Source organism: Eptesicus fuscus, chromosome 12, assembly GCF_027574615.1.
Source record: "Eptesicus fuscus isolate TK198812 chromosome 12, DD_ASM_mEF_20220401, whole genome shotgun sequence".
NCBI lineage: Eukaryota > Metazoa > Chordata > Mammalia > Chiroptera > Vespertilionidae > Eptesicus > Eptesicus fuscus.
The window spans coordinates 71,948,502-71,970,287 of NC_072484.1; the positions used below are offsets into that span (position 1 = coordinate 71,948,502).

Sequence of the window (21,786 nt, forward strand, 5' to 3'; positions counted from 1 at the left end):
TGTGTGCCCCTGTGCATGTGTGCACGTGGGCGCGCAGCCCCCGTGCCTGCCTCCATCACTGCATTGGCCACCGTGTAGTGAAAAAAATCTGTTTCCAATACAAGAAGATGAGCCTCTCACTTTGTTCCCAGCACTTAGCTCTGCAGACGGCCTCGTGTATAGTAGATGCTCAGTCAAAATACCTGAGTGCTACTGGAATCTGCAGCCATCTTAAATTTTTCTTTGAACCAGTTTTGTTTTCATTTTATGGTATTTTGAATTGCATCACATTAGGTTACTTAAGCTTTTTAGTCCTTTGTTTTTATTACAGAGACATATATGCAAAGATGTGTAAATCTTTACACCCACACAAAAGAGCTTCATAGAGGCCACACCTGCCGGCAGACCCTTTGGCCTACCCCCCACCCCCATCTCTCCACCATCCCCTTTCTAAAAAGGAACTTGGAGTCTCAGCTCAGCTAGACTGGATGAATCTTCGTTGGGTCCTCTCCTCCTGTCCTCCCACCTCCGCTTCCTCCCCCCCCCCGCCCCCGCCCCCCATCTCTCCCTCCCAGCTCGGCAAGATCGGGGAAGCTGTAAACCCAACCCTTACATCAAAAGGGAACTTGAAAAATACTTGGAGCAAAAACTGCTAACTGTGCATCCTTGCTCCGTGCTGCTCTGATATTAAATCAGGAAATGGCACTGAACAGCCGCTCCAAACACAGAAACAGGGGTTGTCAACACAGAAACCAAAAGCAATCTCTAACGGGCAGAGGTGAAAGGGACCTGGCACAAGGCCGGGATCGGGGGCTGAGACCCAGGACCAGATTCCTCATCCTGGCTTGTCTGTGCCGTGTTTCCAGCATCCAGAATGGAGCCAGGCTCACGGTTTCCTGATGCTGAGTGTACCTTGTCTTCGTGAGAGGCAAAAGAGAATTAAGCATGTTGCGTAAAGGCCTTTGGGATGCTCCTTTTCATGCCTACAGATATTTATTGAGCACCTACTATGTGCTTGACAGTGAACCAAAAAAGATACCTGTCCATGTGGAGAGGATCTAGTTCTCAAGACAAGAGTCCCACTCTTTGGCACGGCATTCGAGGCCCTTCAAGTGTTGGCTCCTGCTGAAGCCTGCAGCGCTATGGCCAGCCTCTCTGAAATAGCTCCCCAAGAGCCCGAGATGGTGCCTTTGCTCTGTGCCTTTGTCTGGGCTGGGCTTATGGCTGGGTTTTCCTACACTTCTCTGTTTGACAAACTTCTGCTCAGCCTTCAAAGCCTTAGTTAAGTGTCACCTCTGCTCGTCAGCCTTATCAGCCAAGCCAACATGGTGGATGCATCGTTCTCACACCGCCTCTCCAGTGGCAGTGGGAAAGTTTGCAGTTTCCTGGAGGGGAGGACAGAAGCCATGCCCATTGCTGTGCCCTCCTCTCCCAGTACTGGCCAAAGAATGGACATAAATAGATGCACAAATGAGTTACCTGATAAAACCCATTGTGTGGCTGTAGGTCACCTTCATATATTTCGGATGGGAAATTAAATAGAGACAATCTGCTTAGATGCTCATTTGACAGTATTAACATTACAAATGTGTTCATCTTTTAATCCAGGGATTCCATCTCTTTCTGTCTATTCCAGAGAAATACTTGCACACATGCAAAAAAGAGCATGTAAAAAGCTCTTCGTTGCAGCATTGTTTGCAATAGTGAAAGATTGAGAATGGCTTAAATGTCCATAAATACAAGACAGAGTAAAAAACTACAGCACATCCATTGGATGAATTGCCATGCATTAGTTAAAAAGAAAGAAGCAGAGTTGGATGTATTGACACAGAAGTTGCTGAGTAAAAATAAAAAGCAAGCTGTAGCTCTAGACATAGATGTTAAAACTACATTGTTGCATTTTTTTACAATGATAAAGTAGGCTTGTATAATTCATTTTTAAAAGAAGAAAGGGAAGAAAGAGATTGAGTGACCACAGCAGCTCCTGGCTGAAATGAACCTGGCTCGGGGCACAGCCAAACTGCATTATCCCCTCCATCAGCCCCAGGCAGCAGGTCCCAGCGGTGGGACGGTGCCACCCACTTCCCCTGTACTCAGAAGCTTACTCCCCAAGCTGTGATGAGCATGTGGCAGGAAGCTGGACCCCTAGGACCCTGAAGAGCATCCAGATAGAGGAGAAGGAAAGACAGGAGGCCAGTGGGACAGGATCACCCAGTCCTGATTTACTCTGAGCTGATCTTTGGTCTGAGGAGGATGGAGAGGTTCGGGAATGATTGCTAACGAAGAGAGAGGAGAGAGCTGGAGGGCATGCAGGAAAGGCCTGAGGGTTCTAAGATACCATTCTGCAAGGAAGCATCACTGTTTCCTAGTTGTTAACTTCATTCATTCATTCATTCATTCATTCTTCCACCACTGTAATTGAGTTCCTCGATGTGTGGGCATTGCTTGGCACTGGGGACACAGAGACAATTCCATCACAGTGTCTTCCTCTAGGAGCTCCTGGTCACGTTCCATCTAGTTTCTCAAAGTGTGTTTCTTGGACCTCAAACATCAGAATTACCTAGGGGACTTATTAAAATGCAAATTCCTGGGCTCTAACACGTCAGATTGTGGCTCAGGAATTTGTATTTGTAATACATTTTCTCAAGTGGAAAACATTTGGACCGGCTGTCCAAAGCGTTTCCTTGACCTTCCCTGTGTTATCTCATATGGCCTCTCTGAAATGTGAGGTCTACCTTGATCCAACTTGGAGAGGAGACAGATATCCGTGCAAACCCTGCCATGTGATTCCAGGGTGTGTGATTTCCCAGGACCTGGCACTCTGCTCTCCACCCCCATTTCCTGGTGCATCCCAGTCCCTCTCAGGCCTGGGAAGAGCCACAGACCATCTCCTTGAGACCAAGAGACTGACTGGTTCTAGGCAGAGGGGATGGTATGTGCAAAGCCTTGGGGAAGAACACAGCGTGGGCTGTGGAAGAACTTACAGAGGGCAGTGTGTGTGGAGCATTGGGTGGGGGATGCAGTGAAAGATGAGGTGGGTAGGTTGGCAGGAGCAGATCATTCAGGACCTGAAAGCCCTGCTAAGGAGTTTGGCTCTTTGTCCAAGTATCCAAGGAATTTGTAGTTAAGCTGGGGAGCAGGGGATAAAGGTAGAATGATCAAGTTCATATAACATGAACACTGGCTCCATTGCCCTATGGAGATGAGAAGAGGCCGAGCCAAGGCCCCTGTAGTTATCTAAGCAAACATGGGGGTGGCTTGGGTGAGGGTGAAGGCAATGGATGGAGAGACTGAGATCTTGAGGTTGAGGGATAGACCCGTGATGGGAGGTGAGGGTCTCAGTCCTGGGGAGCAGTGATGGGGTTTCAGAGTCTCTAACACTGGCCCTGGGGTCCTGGGGAGGTAATGGTGGGAAGGGAGCCCTGCTGGTCATCCCTCACTGGCTTTGAATGGCAGTGACCTTCTCATCAGCATTGAGCCATCTCATGCTCCCCTTTCCCCCCCCCCCCATGTTTAAGAGATGAGTGAATGGGGGCTGAAGGTCAAACTCAGGCCAGAGGCAGGACCAAGGATCAAGGCTGAGATCTGAGATAAAGGGTAAAGGATAGAATGAGAGGACTGCAAATTCTCTCTCCTTTGCCTTGCCTCCTGCCTTGGTTTCTCTCTCACACTCCAGCCCCAGGGTCAGGGAAGAGGAAAGAGAATGAGGGGAAGCCCAGGATGCTTGACTGCCATGGACAAGAAGGCATGCTAATCACTGCCCTTATCTTTGAGCCCTCTTGGCACTTGGCAGAGGCTCACTGTGCCCTGAACAGAACACCCATGTCTGTGGAGAGTTGGAAACCCTGACCCAGAGAGCAGCTGGGGATCTGTGCCAACACCTGGGTGCTCAGAATGCCACCCTGTCCAGATAGAGATCACAAGCCTCGTAGTATTCAGAGCACTGGACTTGGGGCCAGAAGCTCCAGCTCATGGCCACCGTGTATCTAAAAAGATTACTTGACGTCTCAGAACCTCCTTCTCCGTGTAAGATGGGGACAGTCCCACTCACTCAAAGGCAAACATAAAGACTGGATTAATTGATAAAATTCTTAGGACATGGTTATACATCTGTATTTACCTACCTGCCTACCTGTCTTCATAGAATAAGGATAATAATAGTTGCTACCTATTAGAGTTGTGAGAATTCAGGAAAAAATGAATGATAAATGCTTTGCTGGTCCCTATACCTATGGGAATGAATATTATTATAAAATGTCCCCTCTGTATTGGAGGCAGCACTGCCCAGTGGCTAACACAGCACTATCCAATAGGAATAGAATGTAAGCCAATGTATGTAATTTAAAAATGTCTAGTATTCACATTAAAACAAAGTAAAAAGCAGCAGGTGAAATAGTTGCAGTAATAGATTCCCACTCCAAGGATATCTGTGAGTATGTACTGGTATGTGTGAGCGGGAGGCCCCCCACCCCCCAGCAGCAAGCCAGAAAAGGGTTCTGCAGTCAGGTAACTCGAGCTCCCTACTGGACGCAGAAGCCCAAGAATTCCTTCTGAAGCGCTGGGTTGACTCTAATGGCCATTGTGTGGGGCAGGGAGCAGTGGAAGTGACGGCTGCCTTTGGGAAAGAGGAAGAGGAAGAGAGAAAAATATCCTGCCGCTTTTTGCAGACCACAGACTTGGGAAGCTCAGATGTAGTGGGAGCAACAGAATCACCCCACCCCCACTCGGCCTGGGGAAGAGGCAGAGACCTCAAGGCTCTGTGGAGATGACAGGGGATCCCACAGCTGGGTGGTGCAAAGGCAAGTAGGTGGGTTTCTGGGGGTCCCCTGACTCAGGCTCTTCTCTGGTTGGACACCCTGGAACCCTTGGCCAGCCGGATAGTCCAACCTTGCAACCCATCAGGTGCTGAGGCTCCGGAGTTGTGGGTTCTGTGATTCAAAGCTTTCCATGTGCCCTGTGTCCTCCCCCCTCCCTGCACACACACCCTTTCCCCAGCTTTCCCACCACACCCATGCACGCAGACGCCCACTCCCACACCAAATACCTGCAGCCCTCAGGAAAGGACGGTCATACGGGGCACTCAGGGCTGAACCGCCTGCGGGAGCGCAGTGCTGGCCTGGAGTTGCCGGGGAGTGCAAGCACCAGGGGGGCGCCTCTCTCGGGTTAGCTAGTTGGCTTTGCAAGGGCGCGCACGGAGCTGCGGGAACCTGGAACCGGCTGGCGGTGGGTCCTTTGCCCCCTGTAGGAATAACTTCTCTGTCTACCCCCACCGAGCGTCTGGAGCCTCCGTGGGGACTCTGACCGCGCAGAGCCTCCTTGTCACCAGCAGTAGCTCAAGAATGCCAAGGTGGTGCGCCCAGGACGCCTCGCCGCTGGCCCAACCTGGAGAGGGGCTCCCTTTAGGGTCAAAACTTCAAATTGTTGTTTTGGGGACTAGAGATAACAAAATGTTCCGTAGAGGGCTCTGGACACCACGGATCCTCCCCAGCTTCCCTTCAAAGGGGGCTTGGGAGTGCGCGCACCCCTCCTGTGTCTCCCGGCCTCCACTGGGCTTCTCCTGGGGACTCTCCACTTCTCCCACCATCCCTCCTCTTTCCCGCACCCCACCCCACCCCACCCCGCTTGTCTTTTAGGGATGGGGTGCAGTCTTTGGGTACAGCTGTATACCCACTGATGGGGAGCCAAGCACTCTGATCCCCTTAGGCCCTAGGCACGGGGAGGTGGCTGACTGTGGTGTCCAGGGCGGTGGCCTTCAGGTTTGGGGTGCGCCACGGGACCCAGCGGCAGAGCGCAGCAGGAGCCGCGGTGAGGGAGGCAAGGCAGTGAAGTGAGATCCAGTGCCCCGCAGCAGCCTGCACTCCCCGAGCAAACTGCAGTCTTTGTCACCCGTTTCCAACAGTTTTTGGTGGAGGTGTTTGGGGGTGGGGTGGGAGAGGAGGGTCTGGGAGAGCAACCAGGAAACAGATTTGGGGAGGGGAGGTGGACCTAGGGATGGACTGAGATACCTCAGTCAGAGCCCAGGCTATAGGACTGACTGTAACGGAGACAGGCACAGGGACAAAGAGAAGGCGCCTCCCAGACAAAGCCCGAGTTCTAGACCAGCCCTGGGACGGCGCTGGACGCCCGAGGAAAGCGGAACGTTCGGAACTGCAGAGCCTGGACAGAGGAACCCCTAGGGCCTTGATGGCCGCACTCTGAGACGCGGGTTTCATTCCTCGACAGCGAGGATCAGGGCGACCCAGGGACACGGCGCGGACACAGACTGGCTTTGCCTCCGCGGTGTACACACAAGTCCACAGCGTCAGGCGCGCTCTCCTAGCCGCGGGTCTCTCGCAGCCGGGAAGGAGGGCGCCCCAGGCTGGAGTTCAGTGGCTCAGAGAGAGCCCAGTGCGTTTGTCCGGCCCGGGCGCCTGGAGACGGAGCTCATCCTCTGCACAGACCAAGACGGCCAACCCAGGATGGCCTCGAAACGTTCCCCCACGGAGCCGCGGGTCCGAGCGTGCTGTCACTGTGTGCAAACGCGACAGGGACTGGGAAGATGCTTGTCCCGAGCGCCCACCTTCGGGCAGGGGCGGGGCAGCGGCTTGGCCCAGACCCAGCCTAACCGTTTCTGCGGAGCGGAGAGCGGAGAGCGGAGAGCGCGCTCTCGCAGAGGGTTGAAGACGGGTTCTTACAGCTTTTACAGTTGCCCTTGCGGAACCCAACCTTTCAGTTCAAGTCTTAGTTAAAAGATATTCATTTTATTAAAAACAGGCGGTCTAAGACCACATCCCACCTCCGCCTCACTGAGGGCGCAAGATAATAGTTTTCAGGTTAATTGAAGGTAAATATTTTATCTTCTAACGCTAAAAAAAAAAAAAAAAATCGGGGTGCATCCACATCGGTGAGGCCCACCTGACGACACTTAAGCGCAGCGTCGTGCTGGTCCTGCACAGGCAGCAGCTCGGACACACTCACCCGGTGCGCGCTTCTCCTGCCTTTTGCTGTGCGCACTCAACGCGGAAGCGCAGAAGGCGACGCGGGAGACGGGTCGGGTCTCCCGGTACAGCGAATTTAAGATTTATCCGGTTTCTGAGCCCGGGCTGGGGTCTTGGGAAGAACCTCTGATTTCAGGCCATCCTGGACCCCGGTAGGGAGGGTGCACGGTGCCCGAGACCTGTGTGTATACGTAGTGCGGTGCGCGCCTGGCTTCCCGTCTGCGCTCCGGGAGTTGTCTTCGGACAACCCTGGACCCCCTCGCTGCGGCGTTTACGCTTTCTGCCACAGGCTTAACCCGGCCTAGGACCTTCCCGCACTGGGAACGGCCCATCGGCATCCGCCCCTGCACCCGCTCATCTCTAGAGCCGGGCGCAGAGTTTCATGGGGGATGATCGGCGGGGAACTCGTGGCTGAGTCCGAAGTGCGGATTCGACGACCTTTGCGTAACTCTAGGGGAAACCGTCCTGGGCGCCGGTGCACACTCAGCCTACTTTCTGGGCTGGTTTGGGTCGGGCAGCTTAGGAGGACTCAGCTAGGTCCCAGACGTCGTCCAATCTTTCCGGCTGCGGGCCAGGCGGTTCGGTGCGCCTTTGCGCACAGTGGCCACTTGGGGTCGCACTTTATGCCTGTTTGAGCCTCTTGGTGGCCGGCTGACGCCGGGGATCTGCTTAATCGTTACAAAACGTTCAAACAAAAACAGGCTGATTCCCCAGCAGCCAAGAGCCACCCGGAGCATCGGAGCAACGTCCTGGTCCGGCCTGAGCCCCATGCCTCCGGAAGCTCAGGGTTCCGTGCATCTGGCTGGGGAAAGATTTTCAGCGCAGTTTGTCCGGTTCTTTCCCCGCTCCCTTCATCTTGTGCATTTGTGGGAGGGGTGGGCGCAGTGAGCGGTGGGGCCAGTGGAGTTCTATCTCAGGGTTAGGCCAGCGCACCCGGCAGGAGGGGAACGGCCCTTGGTTGGCTCGAGGAGGTTCCCTTGAGGCTAAGAGTTGGATTTGAACACAACTCTTGGAAACCCAACTCACCCCTCAACACACAAATATGTGCAGCCCTGCAGAAACACACGGCACGCACACGGACCACAGCCGCGCAGCACACGGAGCGGTCCCCCACTGGGCGGGGGCGCTTGGGAACAAAGGACCCGAGAGGTGTTGTCCTGGCGCTTGTTCTGAGCCTCCTTGGGGGTGACACGGACAGGGGGTGGGGAAACCAAAGGGAAAAGAGGGAGAAGCACCCGCGAAGTGGAGAAAGCCGCTGCTTGGCCCAGAGGGGGAATGCGCACCAAAAGCGAGAGGGCGGGGGCCGGGACTTTGAGGGTGTGGGGGGCTGGGCCCTGGCCCACGGTCCTACTTGGCTCCAGCCCTCTGCTAAGCCTCCTCCCCCGCGGCTCAGGCCTCCAGTCAGCTGACGCGGGGGGCGGAGGAGCTGTCAGGCGCGCCCCGCCCTGCGCCGTGGGGCTGCGGGGGCCGTGCAGCTATTGGCCAGCAGGCTGGGCCGCCTGGGCCCCCACTCTCCAGTGACATCAGAAGGCGATAAAAGGAAACGGCGGCGCCAGATTCAGCACAGCTGCACCGCCGGGCTGTGAGCGGCTGCAATTGAGAACCCAAGACCGAGAGAGCTCGGGAGCGAGCGGCAGTCGCTTGCCCCGCGCCTCCCCTTCGCACAGCTGCGCGCCCCGCTCGCTTCTCTACCCCTCCCCGCTCGCCCAGGCTCCGGCTTTGCCACAGTCCCGAGCTCTGGGGTGGCGCAGGCAGCTTTGGGACTCTCCGGCGCGCCACCGCGTCTCCAGACAAAGGCTTGGCCGGCGGCCCCGGCCCGCTGCGCCCTCGGCTCACCGCCTCCCGGGCTCGCCGCTCTTCGCCCCCGCTCTCGGCTCGGCGCGCCCCGGCCGGCCGCAAAGTTTCCCGGCGGCGGCTGCGCCTCGCGTCAGCGATGGCCGCGGAGCTGAGCATGGGGCCCGAGCTGCCCACCAGCCCGCTGGCCATGGAGTATGTTAACGACTTCGACCTGCTCAAGTTCGATGTGAAGAAGGAGCCTCTGGGGCGCGCGGAGCGCCCGGGCCGGCCCTGCACGCGCCTGCAGCCCGCCGGCTCGGTGTCGTCCACCCCGCTCAGCACGCCCTGTAGCTCGGTGCCCTCGTCGCCCAGCTTCAGCCCGACCGAACAGAAGACCCACCTGGAGGACCTGTACTGGATGGCGAGCACCTACCAGCAGATGAACCCGGAGGCGCTCAACCTGACGCCCGAGGACGCGGTGGAGGCGCTCATCGGCTCGCACCCCGTGCCACAGCCCTTGCAGAGCTTCGACGGCTTCCGCGGTGCGCACCACCACCACCATCACCACCACCCACACCCACATCATGGGTACCCGGGCGCCGGCGTGACCCACGAAGAGCTGGGCCCACACGCTCACCAGCACCATCACCACCATCACCAAGCGTCGCCGCCGCCGTCCAATGCTGCTAGCCCCACGCAGCAGCTGCCCACCAGCCACCCCGGGCCTGGGCCGCACGCGGCAGCCGCGGCGACGGCGTCTGGTGGTAGTGGCAGCGTGGAGGACCGCTTCTCCGACGACCAGCTCGTGTCCATGTCCGTGCGCGAGCTGAACCGCCACCTGCGGGGCTTCACCAAGGACGAGGTGATCCGCCTGAAGCAGAAGCGGCGGACCCTGAAGAACCGGGGCTACGCCCAGTCGTGCAGGTATAAACGTGTCCAGCAGAAACACCACCTGGAGAATGAGAAGACGCAGCTCATTCAGCAGGTGGAGCAGCTTAAGCAGGAGGTGTCCCGGCTGGCCCGCGAAAGAGACGCCTACAAGGTCAAGTGCGAGAAACTCGCCAACTCCGGCTTCAGGGAGGCGGGCTCCACCAGCGACAGCCCCTCCTCTCCCGAGTTCTTTCTGTGAGTCGTGGCCATCCCGGCCCCTGCCCTTGCCCTGGCCCGGACTCCCCGTCCCCAGTTCCCAGCCCCAGACTCCCCTGGACCCTGTCCCTGCCACAGCCCCAGCCTTGACCTGTTTGACTTGAGGGAGAGGAGGAAGGGCGCGCGGGACGCGGGCGACGGGAGGGCGCGCGGGCAGGCAGGGGACCTTGGCCAAGGCGAGAACGGTGCGCGCCAGCGCCGCCTCCTAGACTGGAGCAGAGCCAGAGAGAGACCAGGGGGTGGGAAGTCCCGGAGCAACTTTTCTTCAGGCTGGAGGGCGACGAGGCATAGTCCTGAGGAGTCGCCGATGGCCGTCAGGAGACTCGTGGCTTTCTGAACTTTGTGCGTTAAGCCGGGGCGCTACCTCACGGCCGGGAAGAGAGCTGCGAGGAGAGAGGGACCCTGGCGTCCTGGCAGGCGCGAGGCGAGGAAGGAAAGACAGATGGACCTGTCTGTCCAGGTCCGGAGAACACTGGCTCTCAGCCCCGAGACGCGGGCCTCAGTTAGAACATTCTGCGCGCAAAAATCATCAGTTTTATTGCCTGCTCGATTATATAGAAAAAATACGAAAATCTGCATTAAAAATATTAATCCTGCATGCTGGACATGTATGGTAATAATTTCTATTTTGTACCATTTTCTTGTTTAACTTTAGCATGTTGTTGATCATGGATCATAACCCCTTGTTTCTTTGAGTGAGAAGGGAACGCAGTTTGGAAACTCCGGTGGCTGCCTGCCGGGTGTCAGTCCCGGCTGTCGGCTTGTAAATACCGCCTGCCAAACCGCTCAGAGACCGTGGCAGCAAACCGAGTGTCGTCTTTGTTTGGGTTTATTATTATGGCATTTTTTTTGTAAGTAAAAAAAAGTTGTGGGCATTGTGCATCAGAAATCAACTTTGTCTTGGGCACTTTTGGAAGTTGCTTGTTTTCTCCGCTCCCCTGCCTGCACTGGGTCCTCTTTTCCCTTCCGCTTTAGTTTTCAATTTTGTTGGTTTTGAGAGAAAGAGGACTGGGGTCCCAGAACCCCAGTACCAGGACAGGGCAGCTGCAGAGTTTCAAACCCCAAAGGCCAGGAAGCTCCTTGCTTCCACTTTGTATTTTATGGCTAAACTGACACCCCTAACATTAAGGAAAGGAAAACATCTTGTTTGCTTTTTTAATTGCAATCAGAATCACCCTGGGGTCCCTTCACAACCCTCCAGGCCGCTACTAATTGCTGGAGCCGCTGTGCCCCTAGGGTGACCGGCTTCACCAGCTCGGACACTGCCCAATGGTGACCTGAACTTGTGTTAAACCAACGTCCACACTCAGAAAGTACTGGAAACCCAAACACTGGCAAGTGATTTTGCAACTTTCACATGTTATGTGTGTTTCTTTCCCTGCTTTTGAGCTATCAGGCGAGTTATTGGTGGTGTTCCCCCCCCCCCCCCCCTTCAGTTGTATAGTAGTTATAGGGAAGATCTGGGTGTTTTTCTTTATTATTACATTTTTTTTTCCTGCAGGTCAGTAAAAGGATTTAAGTTGCACTGACAAAAATACCAAAACGAAAGTGTATTTTTTTGTTCCCATTTGAAATTGCTGGCGCTGCTGGCCGGATGCATTTTTGAGTTTGTATTAGTTGATAAATTAACAGTAATAACAAGATTGTATGAACCGCATGGTGCTTGCAGTTTTAAATATTGTGGATATTCGTCCTGCATCAGAAACGAGCTTTGGTTTTTACGGATTCAACTGTGTTGAAATCAAATTTGCCGCAACAGAAATTGTTTTTATTTCATGTAAAATAAGGGATCAATTTCAAACCCTGCTTATGATATGAAAATATTAAAACCTAGTCTATTGTAGTTTTATTCAGACTGGTTTCTGTTTTTTGGTTATTAAAATGGTTTCCTATTTTGCTTATTAAAAGCACGGAAATGGTGTTTATTTAGAGGACTCCGTGTTCGCCTGACTTTGACTTTCTTCTCTTGCCTCTTCAAGCCTCGCACCAGCTTCGAAGGCACTCTCAATGCCCCTGGCCAATGGAGAAAGAGACCAAGTGCAGGCAAATCTCTCCCTGGAGTGAGTGTGTGTGTGTGTGTGTGTGTGTGTGTGTGCATGGCTTCAAACATGTTTTTTGCTTCTCACCCTAGGTATAGACCCCACCCCAGTCAGGAGCGAAAGGGGGCATAAGGCACTTTTTCGAGGCTTTCAGGCTTGGGCATCGGGCTAGCCGGCTAGCCTGCCCACTCTGAAGTAGAGGTTAGCAGAGCCCAGGATTCTGGGAGCTGCCACCCTGATGAGGAAGCAGGGTCCCTCTGACACTGGGGCTCAGCCTAGCCCTGCCACTCTGGCAATCCTGCCTGAGCTGAAGGTTCTCAGCTCTGTCCTGCCCAGTGCATCGCCCTGGGACCAAGGGGAGCAGCCCAGAGCTAGAGTGCCCGCTCAGAGAGGAGGCCTACTCTCTCCCCCTAGGGCTTATGGAGGCAGGGGAATCCAGCACCAGGTAGAAGACCCTCAGACAAGAAGTCCCTCTGTGCCCAAGATGCACCTGTGAGTCAGGCCTCGAGTCCTCAGCCTCACAGAAGAGCATGCATGGCCGGATCAGGACTTCAGAGACTCCCCAAATCCAGCTTCAGCAGGGGGTTGGAGCATCATTCTGGTGCAGCAGCTCCAACACCTCCAACCTCAGCCTGGGAGTCCTAGAACCTTTCCTTTCCCCCCATCCCCTCTCTCAGCCTCCTGGCAACCCCATTTATAACTCAGCGTTGGCCTTAGATACCTCTGAGAGTCCCAGTAGGACCCCCTCGCCCAAACCCGAGAATAGTCCCCTGATTCTTTGGCAATGGCTGGTTGTGAGGGACTTCTGGTCTCTTTGGACTCCGTGTCTGCAGCCTGGGAGACTCAGCCTTCCAGCCCTGCAGCTCTCTGGCCTGGAGTTCCTAATGTGGTTTCAGGACCCGAGGGGAAGGTGCAGAGACCCAAGCAGCAGCGCCCCAGCCAGGAATGAAAGCTGCAAAGAGCCTTGGAAGTGGAAGGGGAGAAGAGATTTTGACCTAGGTCCCTGGAGGCCTGGGGGTGGGGGTGGTGGCTGGGTCTGGAGAAGTGGGGAGGGGGTCCCAAAAAGTTAGGATACAAATAATATCAGCAGTAATTTACATGTATATGGCTCTTTGGAGTTGTTTAGTAGGAGAGAAGTCAGAGATTTCAGTTTGAATTAAATTCCAAGTTTATTTCACCAACCCAAAGAGGAGTGTGGCGGGAAGAAGGTGCTGGCTGTGATCTGGTCGGGGAGGAGGCCGAGTCTGGCTGAGGGGTACCTGCTGCATGCCTGCGGAGGAAGGAGCAAGGGGGTCTGATCAGTTGGGTGATTGCTGTGCCAGTGCACACGCACACATCTTGATGAGAATATGCTCACATGTACAAGCGTCCCCCCTTTGGGGCGAAAGAGGTCTTGGCCAGGGAGCGCTGGGAGAAACCCCGCTGCTGTGAGGCTCCGGAGACCATGGTAATGACCGCAACTCCCAGTGGTGGGGGCTTGACTCATCCAGGAATCCTCTCAAGGGGACTGGCATCCTCCACCTCTAGAGTTACCTGGGCTCTGTGAGAAAGGCCTCTGGGTGGGGAGGGTCGCAAACGCCAAAGCGCTGGTTTTCCTTTCTCGGAGCACAGAGACCCAGACTGACCCAGTGACGGACATCATCACGCTGCATCCAGAGGACGTGGTGGCTCAGGCCGGTTGGGAGTGACCAATTGCGTCTCTGAGAAGCTGACAATCAATCCCACAGCAAGCCCCGGTGACACGCTGACGCACAGATACACAAACATGCACACCTTGCACCCACAGCGATGCCCTCGCAGGCACTGCGAGTCCCTGCACCAACCGGCGGTGGTACAGGCAGGCGAGAGGCAGGCGGTGAAGGCAGCGCCCAGGAGGAGGCCGAACCCTCTAGGGCGGGCTCCAGCAGCAAGCATGCCCGGGCCACGTCTAGGGCCCCCGCAGCCTGCCATCCAGCCGCTCGCGGAAGACCGAAGACCAGGTACCCATAAGCTCAGGAAAAAGCGAACAGCGTCCACAGAACCCCAGGCTCCTCCCACCCCGGTGGCGCCTGGCAGCCCGGTGCTCCTGGTCGGTTCCGCCGCTCCCCACGGCGCTCCCCACGGCTCGCGGCCTCCTTGCAATCCTCCAGGACCCCAGGGAAAATCTCCCTGCACTGGAGTCTGCCAGGCTAGCACTGGTCCCACGTAGACAGGCTGGCGCCTGCACTTGGGGACGCCGGCACGCAGAGACAGACACTCACAGACACCCGGACGCACGCAGGCCCGAGACCATGGCTGCGCTCCAGGCTGCACTGGGGCGGCCCTGGCCCCCTTGGATGAGAAGGCCACTTCCTGCGACCCCCAGCCTCTCGCGGGTGTGCAGGGAGCTGTGCAGGCCAGATGGGCTTCGCCACCCTCAGAGAGATGGGTTGGGATGGCGCTGGGCACAGCTCCCAGGAGCCCAGGGTCCTCACCCGCGGAGGGGTGGAGGCACCAGCTCCCTTCTCTTCTCCTGGAGTCCTTACTTTGCCAGTTCCCTTTCCTTCGTAAACTCTTCATTTCAGAAAACTGCTTCCCTCTGTTTTCCCCTTCCCTCCCCCCTCCCCCTATCCTCCCTCCTTTCCCTTTTACCCGGGCGCTGCTTCTCAAGAAAGGCTATGGGAGAGGTTCAAAGCTATGGGAGAGGTTCTGAGGTGGCTGGCAGGTGTGGGGTGCAGTGAAGAGTGGAAGATGAGGATCTGGTGTCCCCGGAACCACTGCACAGCTCCGGTGCCGGAGCCAGAGGCTGATCCAGCTATCCAGCCTTTCCCTCCATCCTTCGCTAGCGAGCCTGTGGCAGGGCTGACTGGGGATTGACGGGAGTGAGGTCCCCACTGCGAGAGCGAGGGGGCAAATCCCGGTTCTCTGAAAAGAGACCCCTGGGAAGCTGGGTATGGATCCTGGACCCAGATCCCTCTGGCATTCGCTCCCAGCCAGCCTTCCTTCAGTCCAGGGTTGCTGGGCATTTCTGTGGCAGGGCAGCCACTCTCCTTGTCAGAGGTGCCCACCACCCTGCACTGGGGCGCTGTGCCTGTCCTGGGCCTCCTCCAATCAGCCTCATTGTGGGAGCTGCCATGAACCATACCAGCTTCACCGCTACACCTGGACCCTCATCGGACTCTGTAACCGAGAGCTACAGATCCCGCCTTGCCTGGCAACCCCCCACTCCCTCAGCTCCCCACCCTGCTCCTCAAGTTCTTTCTCTCCAGGCCCCTGGAAACAGCCGGGTTTACAGATTCCACTTGTTCTCTTGCAGGCTTTCAGATGCAAAATCCACTTCTGAGCCCTTCAGTTTGCACAAAGAAAACCCCTGAACTGCTTTCTTGCACAACCCCTTCGCTCCAGCCTGCTGTCTGGTGGCCTGGCCTCCCATCCCAGAGATAGTAGTATTTGGATTTGTTGTGTAAGGAAGGGAGGATTAGAGGTTTGCTTTGTCTCTCCTCCCCCCACCAAAATAAAAGTCCCCAAATGGCGAGTCTTGTAGACATGGTCTTTTTCAACAGCAGCCCTCCGAAAAGAAGCCAGTCAAAGAGAAGAGCTGCTCCCAACACAGTAGTCTCGGGAGACATGCCCACTTCCAGTGGGAGAGCCCCGTGTCCAGAGTGTACCTGGTTCTGAGAAGCAGCCACCACTAGGCTTCCCAGGGTGGCGCCTACCTGGCTCAGAGGACAGGCTGCTGAGGGAGAAGGCAGCTGTCGCCCTACGCTGGAATTTCATCCTTTCGATATAGTTCCTCCCCACTGGGAGCAGGTGTCCAGACCACAGAGAGCCCTGCCTTCTGCCTGGGAGCACCCGTTCTCCGAATCTGCACAGCTTCACCACGTGCTACACGCATTTCCATGCCTTACACGTCTTCTTAATATCTCATTACCCTTCTCCATTGTCCTACACATATTATCTTAAAAGACACATTTAGATAAGAAAATCAGAGCTAACTGTTCTCACTTGGAAGAACTTAAATATATGAGGTAAGTTGCCACTCCAATTTGGAAAACCCCCTAAATTATTAATAAGGATTTGTTCCGAAGCAGCTCCGTTTTAGCTGCCTCTCTGCATTCTTTGCATGTGAAGTGACTTTCATGTAAAACAGCAGCCGCTCATTACACATTCCTTTTTATTTGTATCAAAAAGGGATGATGTCCTCGGGCTGGAGGGGCAGTCACAGAGGCAGTGGGAGGAGGAGGCCGGAGACTTTCTGGAAGAAGCCAGTTTCGGTGTGAGCAAGGAGCTGAAGTCCACAAACCCAATATTTATATTCTGTTTCCCTTTTGGAGCTGTGCATTTGATCAGGGCTTGCATTTCTTCTCGGAAATGGACAGTGGAGTGGGCAGCTAGAGGCTGCCCATTTCAGAGCTGGGGCGGTTGAGATAGGCCTTAAGTGTGGCCTGTGATGCCATCTGAAATCAGGAGCCCAGGCTGCCCTGAGCTCATTCACATTCCCCTCGTTTCTTCTGACTTGTCACGTTCACTGCCTTGACCCTGTCAGGGTTACATGCACCTGTGTCCTTCTGAGGAGGGGCCATGGGCCGGGACTGGTCAGGGGACTCAGCTCTGCCTATCCTGAGTGGGCATCAAAGGGCTTCACTTCCCAGCACAGGGCTCCGCATCACCCTCCTTTGTTTTTTTTGTTTTTTCCCCTCCATTTTTTTATTAAGGTATTATATGTGTACATATATTACCATTGCCCTCCCCCACTCCCATACATGCCCTCATCCCCCAGTGTTTTGCGTCCATTGGTTATGCTTATATGCATGCATACAAGTCCTTCGGTTGATCTCTTATCTCCCCCACCTCTCCCTAACCTTCCCGCTGTAATTTGACAGTCTGCATCACCCTCCTTTGTGTCCTGGAGCCTGAGCCTGAGCCTGAGCCTGAGCCTGGTACGTGTCCTTTTCCACGGACAAGGGGCAAGCAGGTCACAGAGTATAGGAGGTGCAGCCAGTGTGACATTTCACTTAACTCTCCGAAGTGTGGGCTACTCTTATCCACGCAGGTCAGAGTTGGAGAAACAAGGCCCAGAGTGGTCATCTCTTGCGCTGTGTCACCCAGTGGAGAATCTAAAACTTGAACCTGTATCTGAAGCCAGAATTTGCATTTTGCCCCCAAACTTCACAAGCCTGCTATCCTTATTTGAAGTACTTGGTGGGGGGAGAGCTTGGGGGAAAGTATGGAGAGGTGAAACAGCCCTTTTGGGGGAGAGTTTCCTTTCTAATTCCCCTTGCAGATGGTAGTCACTCTCTTTTGGGTATACTTAATTCCCCCTGCCCCCAGCCATAGGGTTTCCTGCCCAGGCACAGAGATGGATGATGGGGCCTTGTATTTGGTTCTGTGCACTCATGTATGTGTGTGTGTGTGTGTGTGTGTGTGTGTGTGTGTGTGTGTGAAGGGGTGGGGGGAGGCCCACTTGGGCATTGTTGGCTTGGGACACAGGTGCTGTTTGTAATTAATCAACAGTCCTCTCACCTTTCATCTGTTCTCAATTGATCTTTCCAATAAATGTACCATAATTACCAGAGCAAGAGTTTACAGAAGATGCAGCCTCTAGGTGAGGCAATTTTGATGGGATTACCCATAGCGTAACCAAAGCTGTTTCTGGTGTGCTGTTGACGCCTTGGACCTGCACAGAGATGTGCTTACAGTCTGAACCCATGCTCACATACATGTAACGTACACACATTAAATGCAAAATTCATATGCACACATTTGCAATATACAGGGTGGGGTAAAAGTAGGTTTACAGTTGCTCACTTGGGAAATAACACAATAATAAATAAATAATAATACAAGAGTAAACTCTTGTGTTTTTCATTCTCACAACTGCAAACCTACTTTTGCCCCACCTTGTATGCACTTTCATAACCATATGCACACACACACACACATACATTACCTATGTACCCACATGCATATATCCATGCCCATGTGTATGTATGTCCAAATGCTCATACACATACATTTACACAAAAATGCAATGTGCACAATTATGCACACACCTATATGGACTGATACATTGAAACAATTAATTACATATGTATACACTCATAAAATGCATATGGGTCCATGCACATCTTCATGTGCTCACATGTACAAACATACACGCATTTTATACGGAACACTGCTTTTCACATTCACTCACACAAGCACCAGGTAACAAGTGGAATGTGGCAGTGGTGGGGTTAATGGAGGCCCAGACTGCCATACATATTTATAGGAAGCACTCAAGTTCTCAAAGCAGAGACAAACCTCTCCCCACCAGTCCCTGTAAATCATGCAACCACAGCGTGCTACCTGTCACATCCAGGGCTGCGCGATCCTGGACTTGCTCCATGAGGGCGGCCACATACATGCGGGAGCACACGGCCCTCTCTACACCTAGCCAAGTATCCCAACAAATGTGCCACGGTTGGTCCCCACTCCTAAGATACTTTTGCAAGCAACAGGGAGCATTTCAATGCTGCTGCCAGTGCAAGGTTGCAGGGGAAGTGGGGGGGGGGGGCAGGGGCAGAGCAAAGGCTTTTTGTGAATATCTGTGACTTGGCTTCTCCCTGAAGACAGAAGTTATCCTGGAGGGCCTGGGTGAGGAGGTGGGTTCCAGAGAGGGCTGGGGATCCTGGGCTGATCCAGGTTTGCTGCATCATGGACTCCAGCTTCTGAGCTGCTCCCATCTACCACATTTTGGGTCCCAGGAGCCTCTTGAATTACAGCTGCTATAACCCAGTGCTCAGTGAAGATTCTGCTTCCAGTCCTGTCACTCAATCATTGACAGGTATTTGTTGTGTGTCTTCCATATGCCTGGCACTGTACTAGGTGCTGGCAATACAACAATGAGCAAAACCAAATACATTCCACACACACAAATTCTCATGGAGTTTACAATCTTAGCTTATGAGACAGCAGTTAGAATAGCATATGAATCAGTATACACTTTCAAAAGGAGTTAACTGCTATGGAGAAAAGCAACCTGGCCCTCTGAGAGCATCTCTACTACAATGAAGCTGACATAGATAGGTAAAGAGTGGTCAGGGAGGGCTTCCTGGAGGAAGTGACATTTGAGCTAAGATCTGAAGGCTGAATAGGAATTGTCCAAGTCAAACAGGTAGGGGAAGAACATTCTAGGTCTAAATATCTTTTAGTCTTAATTAATTATATAATAAGTAATAGGATCTCTGTGTCCTTCTGATCCCCGCCCCCCCCTCTACTTTCTCACCTCACTTACTCTATTCCCACCACACTGACTGCCTTACTGTTTCTGAAACACGTGTTGGGTCTTTGAGCTGTGCCCTCTGCCTGACCATTGTTATCCCAGGGAAAGCTGTGGCAAACTCTCTCATCTCCTTCAAGTCCTTGCCCAGACCTCACCGCCTTGACAAGGCTCATCCATATCTGATCTGTCAAGCTGGCCCCTCTTCCTCCTTGGACACTCACTCCTGACCTGCCTTATTCTGTTCTAATATTTCTTTTCTTTTTCTTTTTTCCTCCCATAGTACCCATCACCCTAGAACACTGGATCATTTATTAATTTATTGCATATTTTCTGCCTCTTCTTGCCAGCATTTGAGAGGTAAATGTCTGATGACTGTTTTGTGCACTGATATTCCTAAGTACCAGGGATGCTGCCAGGTACTTAATAGGACCTCAATAACCCAGTAATTGGTTGAATAAATGTATTTAGTAAAATATATTTAAAGAAGAAAAGGGGTAATGTCTGTGAAAGCATGTGTTTGAGGTCCTGGCTTGCTCACTCTACTATCTATCTATCTATCTATCTATCTATCTATCATCTATCTATTTATCATCTATCATCTACCACCTATCAATAATCTGTCTATCATCTATATAGATTTCTGATACTCCTTAAAAAATATACTGCTAATATTTTTTTTTAAGAAGGGTGTTTGTTATCATTCCAAAATTGTGTATACCTCAGTGGTGAACTTTCAGACACATTTTTGTGTCTGTGAGGAGAAACGCTGACATCTGATATGAGAGGCAGGTGGGGGAGCACTGGGGTGGGACAGCAGAGGTGGAGAGAGAGAGGGGCAGAGTAGGGCTCAGTCTCACTGCTTCTCCCTAGATTCTTGGTGGGTCTTTGAAGAGAAAAAGGTGGGAAGGTGGTGGGTGAGTAGAGAGGGGTCTTGTCGGGATTCTGAGCACAGGGAAAGCACCAGCTTCCCCCCTGTTTCTGACCGCCCTCCCTGTCCCTTGCTCTAATCTCATGCAGGAGAAAAAGCTCCTCCCTGTTGCTTTCTGAGCTGAGAAAGCCTCCTAAATACTTTGCCCCCATGACAAGTTATTGAAACATAATGTCTCTAACTCCAACATTTGTGATGATTTTTTTTTAAAAAAGGAAAACACTTCACAAATCAACAGCTCTCTTGTTTTAAGCAATTGCTAGGGTTTGGAGAGCAGGCTGCTTGGTAAACACTTTATAAACATCCCGAAAAGATTGTATTCAGTGTCCTCAATTCAAAATCAGTCTTCTCCAGACTCCTGTGTTCTGTTTCATTGATTCAGGAAGAGGCGCTCTAACAGCTGAATGCAACCCGGAGTTTGGGGCTGGGATACCAAAGCCCATCTGTGAGCAGCCCCCCACCCCATCCCACCCCACCCCACTGCAACCCCAGCCCCCTTGCATTTCCTCATTGGCTCTTTCCTTCCTGCTGGAAGGGATCAGGTTAAAGTCACTAGGTCCATTTCAGAGCTAGGCAAATAGAGTCGGGGACTCCTATCTCCAAGCAGGGCTAGGAAGGATGTGTGCTTGCTAATATCACTGTGCCAGGTCAACTCTTTAAAGTCCTTGTTGTTCCAATTCTTGGGAAATAAGCTTATTTCTTTGGGGGCACATTCTACTTTCATAGCGTCTCTCCGATGCACCCTCCTGACTGCTTTTCCAACACCAGTCCTCTAAACTCCTCTAACTCCTCTTCTAGGCCCCACACTACCAGGGCCCCCTTTAAAAAAAAAACACACCCGTATCTCTGATCCTGTCACTGTCTTGTTTGCAAAAGCAACAAGTCCTTGGTTTGTCTTTGCCCAGAAGAAAGCAGTGCTCCAAATTTCAGTTCCGCCTAACTGTGGCTTCGGCTGACCAAGATGCTGAGCTCAGATTCTGAGGCAATTTGGGGAAGGTCAAAGGGCAGGAGTGAAGTGCAGAGGCCGCTGGAAGAGTCCACCCGGGCCCTCAGATGATATCTGAAGGGAACCCATATTTGTTTGTCTGTCGGCCTGCCCAGCTTCTGTCTCCTTCAAGGTCAACGGACAGTGCCCTTTCTCTGGGTTTTATAATTTTATATAGTAGGGAAGTCACATATCAATTGGATTATAGGCGTCATAGATCTAAAAGGCCTTTCCTTTGCCGAGTCTCTAAAAACGGATGGCTCTGTTGTGTTCTCTTGGGTGGCCACCTTCCTCTCTCTGTCTGCATGAGGGAGGAGAGTACACCAGAGATCAAGAAGGGCCAGAAGGTTCTGTTCTCAAAAAGCAGAACATTAGGTTGAAACTTAGGAAATTGTTGCTATGCAGTCGATTCTGCAGATTGTAGATCTGGGAGCCTGAAGTTGGTTCTTGGGACTCTCCCAGGGCATATTACTAAAGGGATGGTTTGTGGGTAGCAAAAGCATGGTGATTACTAGGACCCAGAATAGGATTGGTAAGAACACGCCAGGGCAGACTCAACCTATTTTCATTTTTGATAGATTGATCAGGGATTGTGGCCTCGAAGGTCCTTATTTGACAAACACATTCACAGTGCCTGGCACCGTGGGATTACCAGTTTTACAAGTATTAACTCATGTAAGCCTCACAATAACCCTGGGAGGCAGGGGGATGGTGTTATCGCCGTTTTCTGGATG

General features: G+C 53.2%; 1 protein-coding gene across 2 annotated transcripts; it reads left to right on the forward strand.

Moving 5' to 3' along the window:
• Positions 1-8,534: 8,534 nt before the first annotated feature.
• On the forward strand, positions 8,535-15,390 carry MAFB (MAF bZIP transcription factor B). 2 transcript variants are annotated; one of them, XM_054724129.1, is made up of 2 exons: positions 8,535-9,857; positions 15,192-15,390. In XM_054724129.1, exons 1-2 carry the CDS (start codon positions 8,890-8,892, stop codon positions 15,247-15,249), a joined length of 1,026 nt encoding a protein of 341 aa, XP_054580104.1. In that variant the 5' UTR covers positions 8,535-8,889; the 3' UTR covers positions 15,250-15,390. The 2 variants fall into 2 exon arrangements, with proteins under 2 accessions (XP_054580104.1, XP_054580105.1); XM_054724130.1 differs by lacking the exon at positions 15,192-15,390 and adding an exon at positions 13,529-13,556.
• The last annotated feature ends 6,396 nt before the right edge of the window (positions 15,391-21,786 follow it).